The 19,429-nt window shown below is 41.0% G+C and overlaps 1 protein-coding gene across 6 annotated transcripts in view; it reads left to right on the plus strand.

Moving 5' to 3' along the window:
- Window positions 1-19,429, plus strand: part of Obsc (Obscurin) — a 188,904-nt gene that overhangs the window by 94,153 nt on the left and 75,322 nt on the right. For 4 of the 6 annotated variants that reach the window (XM_075877358.1, XM_075877360.1, XM_075877361.1 and 1 more), the window contains exons 7-17: window positions 2,491-2,560; window positions 2,666-2,758; window positions 2,863-2,955; window positions 3,699-3,863; window positions 6,275-6,412; window positions 7,492-7,657; window positions 7,793-8,008; window positions 10,696-10,812; window positions 12,228-12,464; window positions 12,818-12,983; window positions 13,136-13,311. In XM_075877358.1, the coding sequence (XP_075733473.1) occupies window positions 2,491-2,560; window positions 2,666-2,758; window positions 2,863-2,955; window positions 3,699-3,863; window positions 6,275-6,412; window positions 7,492-7,657; window positions 7,793-8,008; window positions 10,696-10,812; window positions 12,228-12,464; window positions 12,818-12,983; window positions 13,136-13,311 (1,637 nt within the window). The remainder of the gene's footprint in view (window positions 1-2,490; window positions 2,561-2,665; window positions 2,759-2,862; window positions 2,956-3,698; window positions 3,864-6,274; window positions 6,413-7,491; window positions 7,658-7,792; window positions 8,009-10,695; window positions 10,813-12,227; window positions 12,465-12,817; window positions 12,984-13,135; window positions 13,312-19,429) is intronic. The other 2 variants (XM_075877359.1, XM_037427480.2) reach the window with 2 other exon arrangements.

The following is a 19,429-nucleotide window of genomic DNA, read 5'->3' on the forward strand; positions in this document are numbered from 1 at the left end:
AACTGTAACATTTTTATTGAAACAGAAATTTTATGTAGCTGCTGCGATTGATGAAACCAGCACTGAAACAGATCTATATATTGCTGCCTTAATCTGTGATGTATTATCATATATCAATAATTTTACTCTGACCTTTGAAATGCACACTAAGGAAATAAAGGTTGCGAAGGCAGTTTCTACCTACAAAGACGGCACGCAAGATGGCCTATAAAACTGTCGGCATATTCCTGTCCTAGCCATTTTTTAAAATATTTTTTGAAGATGTCATATTGCAAAGAATCAATACATTTTTTTGAAAACCATAATGTTATTGCAAAAAGCCAGTACAGTTTTCAAAAACACAAACCTACGGAACAGGCCCTTTCTTACATCAGAAATAAAATAAAAAGTAATCGAGAATATTCAGAAGAAAAACTTTACCCTGTGTCTGTTCTTCTATCTTAAGAAAGCTCTTGGCTCTATCGACAATGAGATATTATGAGTAAAGTTAGAAAATTGTGGCACCACCTGGAGGGGCGAAGACAAACTTCAACTATAAACACCGTCATCATCAGTAATGGAAATTAAACAAGGTGTACCACAAAGTTCCAGAATAAGCCCGCTGCTATTCCTTGTTTATAAAAATGACAGAGTTGCTATTCCAAATTTACCAGAGACAATTAAGTACGCATACAATAACAATGTATTTTTGCATGAAATTAGTTACATGAATCAGAAGAAACGATTTATACATGCTTAAAGTCACTATCAGTTTCAAAAACAACCTACATCTATTCGTATCACGTATCGAAAACGTATCATGTATCACCTATTCATATAACGTATGAAAAACAACCTACATGTTATTCAGACCTATCAGCAAAAAAATAATTACAAGTCATCTATTATCTTTGATGGAACCAGCCTCACAAGAAAAATAGAATACGAATTTCTGGGGTAGTGGCTTAGCGAGGACGTATCCGAGAACAACCTTATCAAACACCTTTTTAACGATATATCTAAAGTAGTAGGAACCATACACCAAGTAGCACACTTTGTACCGATTTACGTAAAAGCCTTACTCTATAACGCACTCTTTTATTTAAAGCTCTGTTATAAAGCCTTCATATGAGCTACTACCACTAAATCTATTTCCTACTCGTGGGACTACAAAAAAAAGTTATCCGCCTTTATATAAGTTACCCAGGGTCATTATAAACCTGAGAACTGCGCCGCTGTTCGTGAAATGCTCAATGGCAATTAATGCAGATAATGTGTTCGAGCAAAAGCTGTACCATGCAATGAATCAGAGTCGTTCTGTAATGTACTCCCTTCAACACACGTGCACGCAGCTCCATACGCCACACACGAGAAATAAGAAGAAAAATTTTTCATCCCTATATGTTTGCGTTTTAAACAAAACAGGCCAAGGTAATTACGAATGCTTCTCCATAATTAAAAAGCAAATTAAACCTTCAATAATTACAACTGGGTTACATTTGTTTTTTTTCAAATTTTCGATAATAACAAAATTGTTGCCGACTGTTAATATAATTTGTTTATCTTATATTTATTCAGTTCTCATTCGATGTGATATAGCAATGTGTGTGGTCATTAGGTGTATAATCTATAATTATTACACATAGGATTGTGCGTTCAGAAGTTTGTGTTTTTAGATAACTTCTAAACTGTATATAAATATGTAAATATTAGGCACGCGCATATTTCCTCTATTCAGTTCAAAATATTACCTTTTTTAGTACCGCTATGCCTCGTATTTCAGTGTATTGTAAAGATTGCTAAACGCTGTCTCAAGTGTATGTGGAGAAGGGGGTCCTTGTCAGGTTTCCAACAATTTAGTCCTCGCAGCCCTCTTGATTGTTCAAGAAAATAAAACATTGAATTTGATGATAAGTGTCATGGAATGGAAGCACTTTCAGAGAATCATGCGAATCTAAAGCGTCACAAATTGCGATTTCATTGACGTTTCAAATGTAAACACACGCCATAATTGTCACAGCAAAAAAAAAAGAAAAGAATTTAGAAATGTGTTTTCTATAGCACTTTTGGTGACGGGAAAACCATGTCGGCCAACATGTACAAGCCATTTGTGCGAGATTTGGCGTCGCTGTACCACAGCATAGTAACGTCCGCAGTCGGGTTAGTTTGTGCATAGCCAGGAAAGATTTTATTTTGTGCGCAAAACAGGACACATAATGAACACTTGTACGCTTGCCCATGCCTATTCAAAAGTCTGAGTCTTTTGCTCGCCTACAACACCCTTTCCAGCAAATTAGTTTATTAAAATTGCCATTACTTTAACGTTGATGACACTGCATGCTTACGTTTCTTTCCAAACGAGGTACACCGAAAATGAGCTTGCCCTGCTGCTAATAATACAGAAAGCCATGTTATTTCCCCAAGTAATTGAGTTACCTCTAGGAGGAGTGCACTTGTCTAAGCTCAATATGCGACTTTTTGTAACTTTGATTTGTTGTCTCCTCTTTGCAGGGAATTGATCAAAGGCGTGCAGTTCAATGCAAGCGAGCCTGCCAAACTCGGGGTTACGTTTCTGAGGCTGGTAAAAAATCTGATCATTTTTATTACTAGTAACTAATCGTAGTTCGAGTTCTACGCAATTCGTTGGTGCACATGTGCTCTCTTTATTTCTTTCTATTTCCTTCAGGAGCGTGACTTCGACAAGCACGTCAAGTATTGCGAAGATTTTCCGCGTGCGCAAGAGTTGCTGGCGTCTGGACCTCTTAAAGAGTACTTCGATGTAAGTGAGCAGGCGAAGCGTCAAGTCGCGTCAATGCTAAAGTACTTTCATTATCCTGGAATAGTGGCTACGTATTTCTTTCTGGTGTTCGCTTTGTTTTCCAGGATTTCAGTGCCAGAATAAATGACGATAAGACTCTATCCGATCATTTAAAGCTCCCCATCCAGCGCATCAATGACTACCAACTGCTATTAAAGGTAAGGTATACCAATTTGGTTGGACTTGTTCTTACCTTTTTGATTTAAAATAGGTTGTCTCCTCGGCGCCGCGGCTGCCGCAGTGCATGGCTGTGATATCACAAAGTTATCTAAAGTGATGAAGTAAAGGAGTTTTGTTAAAGAGCACCACATTGTCGGTACATGCGTGAGGCTCAGCTCGGCAAAGGCGTCCTGTTGCTGTGCTCGGCGATACCGTCTGACATGGGTTTGATTCCATCCAACGAAACAATAGTGATAATGCTCCTCGTATTAAACAGGTTGAGAAAAACTGATGTATATTTCAGTAGTGTCAGGAAGAAAAAGCCTGTGAAGTTGATAAAGAATAGTAATCGCTTTACACTGACAAGTGTTTGAATGAAATGGAATGGTTACGCATACGCAAGTCCCAATTTCGATAGTAACGCCTTTTAAAGTTATATTGTTCGCCTCTTGTGAACAAGTATTCATAAGGACATGACAACTAACTGTTCCAATGGAAGGAATAGCGGTAAAGAGGAAGTAAAAAAAGATGCAAAGAAACTTGCAATTATTTAGTTTTCTGTGTAAGTCCTAAGGCTTCAGACCTCAAAGCGTACGGATTGATAAAATAAGACAGAAAAAAGGGTGTTTGTGTTCTACTTTCTGTAACTCGAGGCAAACTAGAATGACAACAGAGCATAGGTTTATAAAATGTCTGCCAGTCTGCTCGCAATCACATTTCTTACTTTTGCTCATTCCACCAGGAACTCATCAAGTACACAGCACGCCTGCACGAAGACTATTCAGATCTTCAGAGGGCATTAGATTTCATGCAGGCAATTCCTCAGCGGGCTTCAGATCTTCAATACATAAATGCTATTGAAGGATATCATGGAAACATCCACAACTGGGGCCGAGTCATCAAGCACGTAAGCAGCTTCACTCGCAGAACTGATTAAGAATTAACCATATGTCAGTGCTACTATAGTACTACCATAGTGCGTCATAACGAAAGCAACTGAATACCAATCAAGAAAGGTGTAAGGCAGGGGGATACAATCTCCCCAATACTATTTACCGCGTGCTTACAGGAAGTTTTCTGGGGCCAAGAGTGGGAACAGTTAGGGATAAGAGTTGATGGAAAGTACCTTAGTAACCTGTGCTTCGCCGATGACATTGCATTGCTGAGTCACTCAGGGGACGAATTCCAACTCATGATTACTGAGAGCAGAAAGGTGGGTCTTAAGATTAATCTACAGAAAACGAAAGTATTGTACAAAAACCTCAAAAGAGAGCAGCGCTTTGAGATAGGTAATAGTCTACTTCAAGTTGTAAAAGCTAGGCTATGTCTACTTAGGGCAGGTAATAACCACGGAGCCGAACTACGAGGTTGAAGTAATTAGAAGAATAAGAATGGGGTGGAGCACATTTGGCAAGTACTCTCAAATTATGACAGGTAGATTGCCACTATCCCTCAAGAGGAAGGTATATAACAGCTGTATCTTGCCGGTACTTAGCTACGGAGCAGAAACCTGGAGACTTACAAAGAGAGTTCAGCTTAAATTGAGGACGACGCAGCGAGCAATGGAAAGAAAAATGGTAGGTGTAACCTTAAGAGGCAAGAAGAGAGCAGAGTGGATTAGAGAACAATTGGTGGTTAAGGATATCATAGTTGACATCAAGAAGGGGAAACGGTCATGGGCCGGGCATGTAGCGCATAAACAGGATAACCGCTGGTCAATAAGGGTAACTAACTGAATTCCCAGAGAAGGCAAGCGGGTTAGGGGGAGACAGAAGGTTAGGTCGGCAGATGATATTAAGAAGTTTGCGGGTATAAATTGGCAGCAGAAAGCACAGGACCAAGTTAACTGGCGGACCATGGGAGAGGCATTTGTCCTGCAGTGTACGTAGTCAGGCTAATGTTGTTGTTTTTGATGATGATGATGATGATGATGATGATGATGATGATATGTCACTGCTTACAAAAACCAAGCCTCAAATTGTTACTTGCATTATGTGCGTCATACCATTGAGATCTCACTACGTACTCTAGTTAGCATAAATACCGTAACCACATAAGATGCTCGACATATAACCGGGGCACTGCCACAATTGTTTACTTTATAACCTTGAAACCCACTTCTTATAAAGAAGTCTAAACTTCTATAGGCAACATGGCAGGGGCACTATTTGTGTAAAATATATTTTCTTTATAATTTTTCGACACAAGAGGACTCAGAAAAACTTAGCGCATTCGTTTTTATTTTTATTCGGTGAATTTTCCTTGAGGCATATGTCCCAAAAGTTAACAGAAGGACCCCAACTGATTCATTAGAAGCGGTCATTTGCACCATACGCGTTCATATGTCACGGCATTTCCACAAACGTGATTACCGCAAAGCCTTGTAATTTTGCAATTCACGTGGGAAGTTTTCTGAGTGGCATAATACTGAATAATTATAACGTATTTTGCTCCAGCATCACGCTTCGCACGATATTTGATGCATCACGTGTACGCTTTCTCGTGTCATAATTTTACCATTTCATTTGGTGTTCCGCATGCTAAACTCTGCCGCAGCTCGAGGGTATGATTCATGCACCTAACAGTGTAATTTCGGTATCTGCTGTAAGAATGCGCTCTGGTGCTAATGCTTTCCTGACATAGTGACTTCAGCGAAAATTTTGTGGCAAAACCGGCTTCTAACTCAACCTAAATTCCCTTATACCAATGAAAAAAAAAGATGTTCGGGTGTTTTGCGCACCCTATAGAATTCTGACTTTCATTTGCATTTGCACGGTGTGTTTATTCTAATAATTTTTGTCTTTACAAATAAACAGTAAAGCTACATGCCTATTTTTGAACTTGATTAGGTACTAGCCAGATTCTTCAGAAAACAATTTCTGGGGTAAGTATTGCTTGTGAGCTTTCAATGTGAGCCTGAATACCTCTAAGCTTGAATTCATTGTATGCACACTAAGTCGGTACCCCCCACGTATGTATTTTTATTTCCTCGTTGTATATTTACCGGCATTCAAAGAGTAGGCTACAAAAACATGCAAATGGAAAGATAGGAGGAAAGTCTGTGCCTTTAACACACTTTTGACATTAATTTCATAGAATTTATTTGGGTCCTGCATCATTCTACCAAAGATTCACTTTTCGAAGGTCTGTGTAATCCAAAACTTCAGCCTCGTTAAACCAAAAAATGACGTACGAAACACCGGAGACAAGTGTAACATCTGTAGCCGTGATAGCGAAGGATATACGCACAGTATGTGGACTACTGGGGTTCTTTCGCAAATTTCTAGCTCCAACCATGTTTATTGTGTTTCGGTACAGGGCTCATTTGATGTTATCGACGCAAAAAACTGTGAACAGCTACGTTATCTCTTCCTCTTCAAAGGAAGGTTATGCGTAACTGAGGTGAAGAAAATTAGAGCCAACCGAAATATCTACCTCCTCAAGAATGTGATCAAGGTGAGGACGCGCTGTGAGAGACACTGGCGTTGCGTCCGTCCACTGTAAAATCCCTCCCTTAGGTCACGTGTTGTGCGTCACTGAACCACTCCCTGCATTCTGCCAAATGTCTCCTAGATTGCAGACGGCTCGCGGGCTTTGGAGTTTTCGATGTCATGCGGGAAGGCTGGGTATTAATCAATTTCGGCAGGGTATCGCAGGTGGATCTACACAGCGTTTTTAATGGGACATCGGCATTCCTCGATGACGTCACAGCAACAGCGCGTAGGCCGTCTGTTATCTGCATGAGATACTGATTCACCCTCTTCAGTGTCATTACACCTCCAATTCACTAAGCTAAGCGAGACCTCCGCATGTGGAACGAAGACTAGCATGCTAACTACACCTTGGCTCTTGGTGCTTGCCACTGCGTTTGACTTACACTCAGGGAAAACTTGGGGGTGATTATCTTAAATGGGCAGAAACCATTAGAGAATGTTCTTCTACGCCTTCTCGATCATTCCTTCACGACAGCATTTGTGCGAGTTGTTCATTTTATGTGGCGGCCAATTTCGCATTCCTTTCCGCATGCTCCGCAGCGCCATGACGTATCGTGTTGGTTCATATGACCTGCACGCCCTGTATTGAGCCCATGCTGCATGCAAACGAATGTTTATTTTTGAACACGTTGAAGAAGGCTGTCTCGTTTATGGTGTTCAGTCCCAATTAATATACAAAATAGTTATGACTCATTTTAGCGATACGGGTATTAGGAAGTATACACGCACGCAAACGTGTAAGACAGAAAGCATTGAGCCAAAGCAGCAACATTCCTGTTACTTATCTACCTATTACCAAAGAACATTCACTTTTCAACAATGCTTAGTTTTTCCTCACAAAGCACACCTGCACAGGGAAATAAAGCATGTATACTTGTCGCGGCAGTTATTTTAGATAAAGAAGGTATGTTTAATGTGGTCGCGCTTTTCTTCAACAGGTAGCCATGTACTCGATAAAAAACACTGTATAGCCGAAAGTACAGTTTTATATGACTGCACATTCTCATGTGAAATCCTAATGCGGATTTATCTTCATTGTAGACTACAGAGTCAGAAATTGTTGATGACGGCGAAGATGAAGCGACGCTCAAGGTAATACAGAAAGACTCTTCTGGTCAGGATGTGCCAATCACTCTGCGAGCGAAAGACATCGAACAGAAAAAGGAATGGGCTCGGGAGTTGCAGGCTTCGAAGGTGTCGAGTGAAGGTAACGTGCCGAGTATACTTCTACGAAAGTATTCCCGTTTTTAAGCGTCTGTCAGTTGCCGCAGCGACGCGTAGCGTCCGTAGGCGAAGGCCGTAGCTGGCTACAGCCATGGCTGTTCGGCTCTTTCTGTTGCAGTTATCGAAGAAATGCAAGTGGATGACGCGTCTGAACACCAGCAGGAAAAGAGCAGCTACAGCCGCACGACGTCGCTTTCCGAGTCCACAGCGGTACCCGTGAGCCCCGAACCCGCCTCGTCTTCTATGCCTCGGGTTGAGCTCTTCGAAGCCAGCAAAGAAGCTACGAGTGCTGCCACTCAGAGCATCCGATCCGGCTCGGTCACCTCAATAGACGGTGCGTAAATGAATGTTTCTTCGCCAGGAAAATTTCGTGAGCCTAATGAATGCGAATGAAGTCAGCCCAATAAAGATCATTCGTGAATGTTTAGAGAGCATTAAAGACTGCACTGACGTATTTTTCTAAGCGCTTGTTCTCCCCTCACACTGGGATACATCGAAGTAAGGAATAAGACTAATGAATCTAATATAAAATCATACAAATATTCATTCTATTCGAGCTCAGAATGATCTCTTGCAGCGTACATGTCTTTATAACGTACTCTTAAAAAAAGTTAGTAAAAAGGTAGCAACTGCAAGCAAATAGGTAGTAACTGCAGCGGTTACTACCTTTCTTCGACCGTTACTACCCTTTTGCTACATGTTTACTACCTATGTTAGTAAACAGTTACTACCTGCAACCGTTACTAACTCTTTGCGACCTATTTACAACCTACGTTAGTAAACAGATAGTATCTGAAATGAAAGAGGTAGTAACTGCAGCCGTTACTACCTTTCTTGCCCCGTTGCTACCTCTTTCCATACGACTTCTGACTATCTATTCCAATATAGTGTGTGAATGCAATTCTGGTAACTTATGAGAGGAATTGTCTCGACGTATAATCATTACCCGGAAAATGACGCAGAAGGTATCCATAGATCAAGAAAATACATTTTATTTAAGTTACGCAACCGATATATATGAACGTCATTCTGATATTGTCGAAAGGAAGAAGTACAAATTAACGAACCATAAGCAAGTGCTACACGTATTGTAATAGACAATGACAACAAACTTAGTAAATTACAGCACATATTAACAAGACCGGCAGATCAAAATAACTGGACAGTCTCAATTAGCCTCGCGAAGACAGTCACAGTTAATCCACTGCGGCGTGTCTCCAAATATTATCATTGTTTTGGCGGGTCAAACACCCAAAACGATTATTACCTTTTAAACGCTGATATTTTAGTCGTGTGAAGCATTCGAATGCTCTGAGAATGAGTTCGGTACATTGCTCAGGCCATTGTACACAATGTCTTTTTGGGGCCATTTTATAATATATTTATATATAAGATATATTTTTATAAGTAAGACTGATTAAAAGTCTTGTGCCACGTCACGAAAGACACGTAACCAGGTAGTAAAATATTGTGCTATAGGTTCGAATTTCTTATAATTCATCCTGAAACACAAGTGCTCCCCTGTACCAGACATGCCCTTGCAAAGTAGGGGCTATATATACCCCACGCTTACCTCTTACTACATGTACACGTAAAAAATAGTGAACTTGTTTGGTCTATGCATTCATCGCATTCATGGCACACCCCGCTTGTTACCCGAGTATGTCTAGTTGTAAGACATTGATTAGCCAACATATCAGTGGAGAAATAATAGGCGAAAATAAATGAACGACGTAGTATCGGTTACTACATTTTTTCTTGAAACCTTTAAAAGTTACTACCAATGGGCGGTAACGGCTAGGGTAGTAGCAGTTACTAACTGCTGGTAGTAAGAGCAGAAGTAGTAACTGTTACCACCTTCGCCGTTACTAACTGCGCTTACTACCAGGTTTGTAACACATGTGACAAACCATTACTACCCCAAAGTTAGCAAGTACTACCACCTTTTTTCTAAGAGTGGCACATAGCACATACATTGTAACGTATGTCTCACGAAATGATGTCGGCAATCGCGAAAACGTGATATTTTGTCCTGCCCTCATTCTGAGGCTGCTTATCAAGTAGCGTGTGCCTCTCATTATGCGGTGTCAAGCTTTACCAAAATGAAATAGTTATCTCTAAGTAGATTTTAAAACTTTTACTGCGCTTTTTCGGGGTTGAGGTAAAGAGTGCCAGGGAACCAGAAAGAACTGCTTGTATAAGTAAGGAGACTTTCTGGCACGTATACGATTGAGTATTACTGCACGAAAAGTTTTAGCGTGCGTTTCCCACGGATTTTTTTTACAATATAGATTCAATTACACGTTTTATGTAGCACACCAGTAAACATATATGATGCTGTCGTGCGATGTAAGGCTAGACGGTTAATAATGAACCAAGTGCAGAAAAAAAAGTGGTCTTGTCCATCATACCCTGAATGAGGTTTTCATACTTTTTCCTATTGTTCTTCCAAACTGACAGGCTTCTGTTTAGACTTTAATAATTGCCTAAATTGAAATATTGTATACTTTCTTTTGCGATATTATTGCGTTTTTTTCTCGTTACTCGTTGCGTTCTTTTATTTACTAGCATAGCAACTTTTTGGATCTTGTCATTATAATAACCACTTAATAAACGTTTGTGAGAAGTACATGCGATGACACGTTGAATAATGCTGCTGACTCTCGTTTCATAACATCTGCGTATACAGCGCTAGCTAACTACTCCAAAAACATCAGAAAACAATTTCTAATTTCGCCCACTTTTATTTTTTCTTAAAAAGTTGAGGCCCCGAAAATCTAATGGTTCTGGAAACTAGTCATACTTTGGTAGCTTACTATGCCGTCGCAATATGAAATCAGAATCAGGCTTGAATCTCTAAATTCAATTCAGTGGCGTTGAGCTCCACACAAATTTGTTGAACTGTTGTTTCTGAAACGAGGGTCAACAGTCATTGCCGAAGGTATCTCTTTGAGTAGCTGCCTTCGCCAAGTGTTAGCTTAATGCATTGAAATGTACTTCTCGTGTTCTGGTGCTTTTCAGAAATTCAATCTCTGAATTCTTTTGCTGAAGACGAATCTGTTTATTTAACAGCATCCAAGAAGGATGCCACAGGGAAGCCACAGTTCCGCAAGGCTCTCCGCGGCCTCACCTGCTCACGTTAGTTTCTTTTTTGTCTTGGTCTTGTCCATGCTCACCTGTGGCGTTCACGAACTACTCTCCGTGTCTCGCTTTTTTTTTTTTCGTGTAGCAAGTAACAGTACTGGGACCTGGCGCTTTCAAGTCTACGTGTATTAACGAATAATAACCTGCCTCTGTTGACACTATTCGGTCATATGTACCGGCAAGTGCACGGTTTGAAGAGGACCCACTGCTAAAACTGTACATCTTTGTAACCACCTCACTTCCCAAAGTTTCCCGCAGTGCTACCACGGATTTGCTTCCAAGCCAAATGCATCATGTGTTTGTGTTCTTTTTAAAAGCGTACCTTTTAAAAATAAAACTACAATGAAAATCGAGATAAACTCGCTGCTGCAAGAAAAAAGTGGACTAATGATTTTTTTAACATTAAACGCGGTACTTAGAAATACGTTTCACTTTTTCATGAACTCTGATTAGTACATCATGAGACATGATACAAAAGCTTTTACTGTACGTCACAATGTTCTGTAGACATAACTGCAGTACAGGCATTTTTCAGCCACCACAGTAGCCCCGCGGCAAGGGCGTCACCCTTCCGAGGTCAAAGTACCGGGTTTCATTTCAGCCCCGGTGGCCACATTTCGATAGACACATACTTTGCTTCATGAACACACTTAAAAATTTCCCATTCATACCAAAATTATTCGAAGTGCTTGACTATGGTGTTCATACAAATAAGATTGTAACTAGGGAAAATGAAAGTCAATTTAGCTTGGCTCTTTCATTGCTCATAATTTATCTGAACGCATGTGTATTTGCAACTCGGAATAGTCTGATTAGGTATAGACAAGCAAAAATGTTGAATAAAAGATGTGCAAAACACTCAGATAATTGCTTCTTTGCCTTACTTAAATTATTATAGCTGGGAAGCACGTGAAAATGCGCTTACAAGTATTTCAGCGGTACCTCTCATGCATATGACGATATCATCGTCATACGCAATGCACACAACAAGAGGTCTGAAATATTTACTTGTGAAAGATATCCATCCGGACTTTTTTCCAAATCAATTTAATATGACCATAAAATGGCGTATAGCTAGCAAAATCTCATGCTTTCCGTCGTGTGACAAACGCATTTGGAATGCATCACAACATCACCTTGGCTAGTATTATGTAATTTTCTGGTATTTTACTGGCTAAGGCATTGACTACAGAACCGGTGGACATCTCATTCAGGCACTAAGCAAACAGCACAAGTATTATGCAAAAAAGCCATCTTGAGTACAATCTCGTGTTTAAAAGCTATCCTTCACAATTTATTTCTCTCTCTGTAGGCTTAAGTAGCTCATGGTAACAATACAAATTAATAAATGTATTCCATACCTAATCTTGGGCGTTTAACTAGACTTCAACTGCGTTACTCTTTTACAGTGAATGACAACACCTTTTTGGAATGTGAGGTGTCTTCTCCTGAAAAACCTACGATACATTGGCTGAAAGATAACATTCCTCTGAAAAGGTCGGCGCGCGTTCAAACAACTGAAGAAGAGGGGAAGTATAAGCTTCACATCAATGACGCCTCAACCGAAGACTCTGGAATGTACACCGTCATTGCGTCGAACTCTGAAGGAACAACTTCGTGCAGCGCGCCACTCTACGTTAAACCAGGTGACAGATGCTTTTTTTTCTATTATACTTAATTATTTACGGAGTTCTCGGTCTTTCTGATATTCTATTTCAGTGCTATCAATACACGCACATCCAAGAATTTGTGTTATGACCCTAACAAAATATTACGTTTGAATGCTGTCATTGCATACAACTAATGAATATACGAGCTTACATAAGCATACAAGCTGATGGCCGAGGTAATCGTGCGTTGTTTTGTCACTTGAACAAGTTATGAAAAATATTTCAAAGCATGCCACCAACACTACAACTACATGCCTCGCATGCCGGAATCCCCGAATAAAATCACAAAACTAGAAATTACAAACTGTTACTTCCACGCTCTGTTCCAGCGCTTAGCGTTTCCAAACCAGACTCGAGGCCCACTAGTCCGGGCGGGACCATACTTCCACACGCGCCAGTATTTAAGGTCCGGATGAAGGACACGGAGCTCTTAGAAGGCACATCGGTTCGCTTCCAGCTCGTCGTTCGAGGCTGCCCAGAACCAGAAGTTACAGTGTAAGCTACTTTGTGTCACAATGAACTTTCTGCGGCTTGTTTGCTGCTGAAGGACCAAGAGTCCACTAACGGTTTTTTTTTTTGGTCGTTTGAATAAGACACATTTTGCACATTTACCGGGTAAAATGTGCGTGTGTTCTGCCATTTATCAGCTACAAGGATGGGAAGAAGCTAAAAGAAGACGACCGCGTTCGAGTCATATTTGAAAGCAAGGAAGTTTTCGAGCTCGTCATCGACCACATTTGCTTTGACGACATGGGAAAGTACACCTGCGTGGCGGTGAACTCCGAAGGCAAAGATGAGTCATCAGGAAGGATCACGGTCACAAGTAAGTCGGCTTATTTTCTTGCAGGTCACCAACCAGCACGTAGCGAAAATTTTGCGGACTCCAATGGAATTGCAGTTCTCTCAAGTTTGTCCAATCTCTGCATTCTGCCTGGGAACGCCGCACCGTCGTCTGGTCCATTGTCCTTTCAGTGCGCGAGCTGTTCGAAATGCAGCAATGAAATTCGTATACATGTGCAGTGCGATGTGTTATCTAAACATTAAAAAGTTAGTAGTACTAAAATACGACAGAAAAAAAATGGTTTGAGGAGCTCATTTCGTTGTCAAGCGCAACTAATGAAACCAACAGACCAGCAAGCCAAAGAGAGCGCAGGAGATATTTCTTGGTTTCTTTTATAATTCTGGCGTAATGATTTCGACCTAAACTGGAGGGAATTAAAGTGCACCGAAAATTATTCCCCCGACAGAAAAAGAGTAACTTTTCGTCGTAAATGAAAGAGCAAATACAATACCATATGCTTTCTTCAGCTTGGTTGTCTGTCCGTTTCATAAGTAGTACAATAAAAAAGAAAGGTATCACTTTTGCGTGAACCAGGCTATTTTAGTACAAGATTTATTTATTTATTTAGTTAGTTATTTATTTACGTTTGGATAAATGACCATTGTTAGGGTATATATATGGTTGTGCAAGTACGATCGTATTTAGCAGTTTTTTTTTTCTCGCGTCTGCACATTGCAAACTATTACACGTATCAGGGTAGCAAAGAAATGTAAGCTGGTTAAGGTGCGTTCTATAACAATCACCTCGCCTTTGAAGATTCGCTAAAACTACAATATAGCGCCCCCCCCCCTCTCCGCCACTCTCCCCCACCTTATCTTCAAAGCTATACTATTATGGTAGCTTTCCTCCGTTGTATTTTTATGTTCATTTTTGATGTAGCGACTTTTTCAGTATGAGCAAGTGTTTATAAGAAAGTATTTATAGTAAATATATGCAAGCAACGCTATAACGTTAGCTCCTCAAGCATATTGTCGAATGCTCTCATCGTTACGATTTACATAAACCAGAAAACTATGACCTAGAATAACGTAGTCATCTGCAAAACTCTAAGTGCGTCAATCGTTATTTACAACTATGCAACTCATATAAATAAAGCACAGGGCGGCCAACGGCGAGAGAAAATTAAATAATTGATGATTAGTGTGAAACTGGTGTAGAGAGCGTCATGCGTTACCTGCAATAAGCATGCCACGAGTGGAACATTTTAAATAAGATCTCGCCCATGCGTTAAGGGACTGGTTTGTGCGTGCTGGCAGTAATCCATGATGAAGGTATGTCTGTCTAATCTCCAGTGCTCTTTTCCAGGTCTGCGCAAATTACCGTCATCATAAAAAAGGGGATACAGCTTGAATGAACTTTGCTTCCAGAAATTTGGAGATGACTTTCGTTAATACAGTGTATTGCGGATTTCGGCGATCACGGCTGCTGATAGGCGATAGAACAGAATTTAAAGCCACACTTCAAGAAGTTGTACGTGGATTTCAACAAAGCTATACTCTCCTGGGGTGTTTTAGTAATGACATATTATTTGATGTTATGGTGCACGTTGCAAAACTGAAGCCGTATGTGCCATCCAACTTTACACTTCCGTGACAAACGCCAGATCAGCGCTTTTACGCCGCGGGGCTTGTCACCGCGCAGTAGTAGGTTTCTGGCATAAGGCAGTAGAAGGTCCCGGTCTGAGAGGGATAACTACGAAGTGTGAAGACGGGCTTCAGCCTGCCATTCTGTCAGCCATTGTCTCCGCCAGGTGGTATTCTCTAAATATACGTTTTATTGTAACATTAAATTAGTTAATTGCACGAAAATCGTGACGGCAATAATGACATTCAGATATATAACTGCACGTCTGTCGCGCAGAACTTATTTCTATAACAAAATATCTGCTGCAGAAATTATATCTGATCTCATACGACAAGTCAGGCCTTGAAAGCACACTGTAGAAACGTTAGCTAGGCATTTGTCAGCTCATGATATATAAGAGAGCTGCGTGTATTCAAACGTCTCGCGCAGGACCACTTCAATGCAACCCGACCTCATCTCTAATATTAAAAATGTTATACAAAATGGTGAGGGGTACTTTCTGATGCTATAAACATTTACCATAAAGCTAAATAGCCTCCGCTGATGCCCTTCTGTTTCAAGAGATATTAAAACACTTAACCAATGCAGCACCACCAGAGTAAACTGAGTGAACAGTCAACTGTAGACGGTACGGGCCCTGAAAGTACGCGTTTAAAATGTAGCGTTCAATCATTTTTAGAAAAGTGTAGCGTCTATCGGTGCCACATGAACTGCATGGCATTGCTAAATGACAACGAAAAAGGGAAGTCTAAAGCGTTTGAGTCTAGCATTTCATGATACACACAAAGACAATTTACACCAGCCAAATATACGCACTGGATGTTTGCCGCAGACGTGAAGGTGTAATTGCGAATTCGCCATATCTCTAGGTAAAGTTCGCGCCGAAATTACGTAAAACAAGGCATAACCTCATATGGAGATGGATGCTCAAAGGGACGGAAAATTGTAGAACAAGGAATGTAGCTGGATTCAACGTTCTTCCTCCCACGACATCACCTGTTCTCCAATTTTTCGTCGTCTAAACACTAGCACCACGTTGGTGCAAAGGCAATGGCTTCAACAGCCAAGGCATAAAGAGATGACTGGACTTTTTATTAAGCTCACCTGTGCTCAGGGAAGCAAGTAACGCTCAAAGTACAAGACTGTCGGTGGTGAGCAGAGTCGCTATAGCTGTAGAAATTTTGTGCACAGGTGAAACATGTCAGTGCATCATTGTTGTCAATCGGCTGTGTTACATGTGTTATCGGTCGGATTGCGTCAGTCCATAACACGTAAAACGGTTTTGGCAGATGAAATCAGGACAAAGCAAAGCAAAACACAACAGGCAAAGGCGGCCACAGAAACTGCGATAAATCTGGATTTTAATGCAATCAGTTGGCTCTGGATGTCGCCCCAGAAGTGAAGCCATTCCGATTATCTCACTGGCGAACATACGCAAGATGAGTTTAGGTGCTTAGGTGATCCGCCCAAGTCTGAGAAGCCGCTTAGTGTGTCTCACACATTAGACAGATTTTGTTGCGCGTCCGCAGCAGACTTACGGACGCAGCCTGCTAGCCATTCTCAATGACAGGCAGCGCCCGTTCCCCCTAAGCACGCCTTGAGCGTATTCCCCTCAACCCATTAATGTTAATCGGCAAGGAACGCCTTTTATTATTTCAGTTATTATTCGCGTTCATGAGAGACGCACTAACACAGCTGTCATGTTGTATTTTTAGTTGAGCGGAAGATGCTTCAGGGGTGGTCGCACTAAAAAGCACTTGCCTTAACGGCTTTGACGGCTCGAAGGCCTCAAGGATGCATACGTGCTATTTCCCCGTGCATATATATATATATATATATATATATATATATATATATATATATATATATATATATATATATATATATATATATATATATATACTGCGCATGTTTCTAGGCTCTTTTACAGCAAAATTAAGTCCATTACATCCAGTTATACCATATCAATTGTAAATTACTGATCATCGTAGACCACATATTATCATAATAAAAATGAAACTCGCAAAAATCACCGTAATAGTTTGTTATTATTGTTCTGAATTACGTTCTAAGTAAACCTACAACGCTATGAATGGCCGATGTCACGATCATCGAGTACTTATGGGAATTAAAAAGGGCCACTCTTCACAAGTCCCACCAAACGCGTTGAACTTCTGCCTCTTGTTTGTTCTGTGTTTGTGCGCCTTACTGTGTTGCACAAACACTAATTTCTCGCAACGTGGCGGAAGTTTTGTGAAAGATTCCATTTCTTCTTTATGTAAAAACGTTTTTTCAAGTTGTTAAGCAGCTGGATTTAATAAAGACAATAACATATAGCTGCAGCAGATAGTTACAGTAAGTTATCTGGAAGTGCTTTCTAAGATTAATTATGGTAATCACAAAATTATAGAGCACATGAAATGACTAAAGTAAAAAGCAAAAGAGAGAAGACAATATGGTCGCTGGGGATAGCGGAATGAACTCCTTCAACTGGCATTCATTGTTTCATCAAGTGGGCTAGGTGGTTGTTTCTCTTGTGTGTGCTATAATGCATATTTGTTTGTCTGCTTAATGCAAAATACAGGGTAGCAAACCGGATGCTACAATTCTGGTTGACCTCCCTGCCTTTCTCTAAATTTATTCTCTTTCTCTCCCTCCCTCCCTCTCTCCCTCTCTCTCCCTCTCTCTCCCTCTCTCTTTGTCTGCTTACTGTAACGCGTATATTTGTATCACATCTCTATGGCACGCAAGCTTACAGAGTTAACGCACGCTTCATTACATTTGGTGCCTGGTAATATTAGCACAAAAAAAAAAAAGCCCCGCCGCGGTGGTGTGGTGGCTAAGGTACTCGGATGCTGACCCGCAGGTCGTGAGATCGAATCCCGGCTGCAGCGGCTGCATTGCCGATGGAGGCGGAAATGTTGTAAGCCCGTCTGCTCAGATTTAGGTGCACGTTAAAGAACCCCAGGTGGCCTAAATTTCCGGAGCCCTCCACTACGGCGTGTCTCATAATAATATAGTGGTTTTGGGACGTTAAACCCCACATATCAATCAATCAAATATCAGCGCAAGAAGTAGGAGCAACACCGGCCACAGATGAGTTGACGGAGCATCAGTGCCATTACGCGGTGGCGCTATAGTTTAAGTAGTCACCCTTACGATGACGTATTTTTTTTTCTTTTTATTCAATCGTATTTAGTCTGTGTTCATAACGATTTGAATAGTACAGCGCGAAGTACGAGACGAAGAAACACATAGGGAAAGCGCTGACTCTCAACTGGAGGTTTATTGCATGTTATATGGTCGTGAAGAAGAAATTGATAGGGAGCAGAATAAAACACGAGAGGTCCTACAATCTCATCCCACCCACACGTGACATTCCAAAATACAATTTCTTTATCATTTAGGGTGTTAGAGGGCTTGATGGGGCACTTCGCTCCATTTTTGTTAATATGGAATGTCTCTGAATGTTTCGTGCCGCCGTAGCTGTCTAGCACTTCAGTATTGATTAACAGCAGTTGCACTGATGTTCAATGAGAAATCAAATTCGACAACCGATCTTTTTTTACACTACTTTTGGTGCCCACTTTTGTCAAACACTTGTGCATATTCTCGTCTGCACAATGCAACTGTTGCCGCATGATGGGAGGAATTCCGCGCCCTATTTCGGTTGCACACAGGATGAACACGTCCTTGTCTTTCAAAACACATTCACCTTTCTTTTTGGTCGTGCTTCCTGCCCTACGCTCCACGCGTGCGCATGTGCTGCCCAGCTTCTTGAAAGCCGTAGAAATTATTTTCAGCTTGTGAACGTAGGGCAGTGACGCGCTGCGGTTTCCATTATCTTTCTCATAGTCTTCGCGCTTGCCGTATTATTTGATCCATCCCTCCATTTCAGGCAAGACCAAAACGAAAGGTGAATGTGTTGTGAAAACACAGAGGAGCGTTAATCCCGAGTGAAACCGAAGTAGAGCACAGGATTCGTCCGTCACGCGGCAACAGTTACATTGGGCAGACTGGAAAATGCACAAACTTTTCACTAAGTGAGCACCAAGAGAAGCGTGAAAAGAACGATCGGTTGTCGAATTCGGTTGCTCATTGCACACAGTATCAATGCAAGCCAGTGTTTAAATAATACTGAAATGCTACACAGACACAGCGACAAAAACAAAATACTTAGAGACGAACTATATTAACGAAAATTGAGCGAAGTACCTCATCCAGCCTCCTAACATCTTACATGACAGAGAAAATAAATTTTGAAATATAACGCACAGGCTACAGAGAGATTGTAGTACCTCTTGTGTTCTTTTCTTTTGCTCACAATCAATTGCCTTTGCGCATTCGGGTACATGTTCACGCCCATATCGCACGCAATAAGCCTTCAGTTGAGAGTCGGCGCTGTTCACATGTGTTTCTTCATCCTTCGTCTCGTATTTTGCCCCGTATAAATCAAAGCGTTATCAACACAGACTAAACGCGATTGAATGAAAAGAAAGGCCATCAGCGTAGGGGT

Source organism: Rhipicephalus microplus, chromosome X, assembly GCF_043290135.1.
Source record: "Rhipicephalus microplus isolate Deutch F79 chromosome X, USDA_Rmic, whole genome shotgun sequence".
Classification (NCBI taxonomy): Eukaryota; Metazoa; Arthropoda; class Arachnida; order Ixodida; family Ixodidae; genus Rhipicephalus; species Rhipicephalus microplus.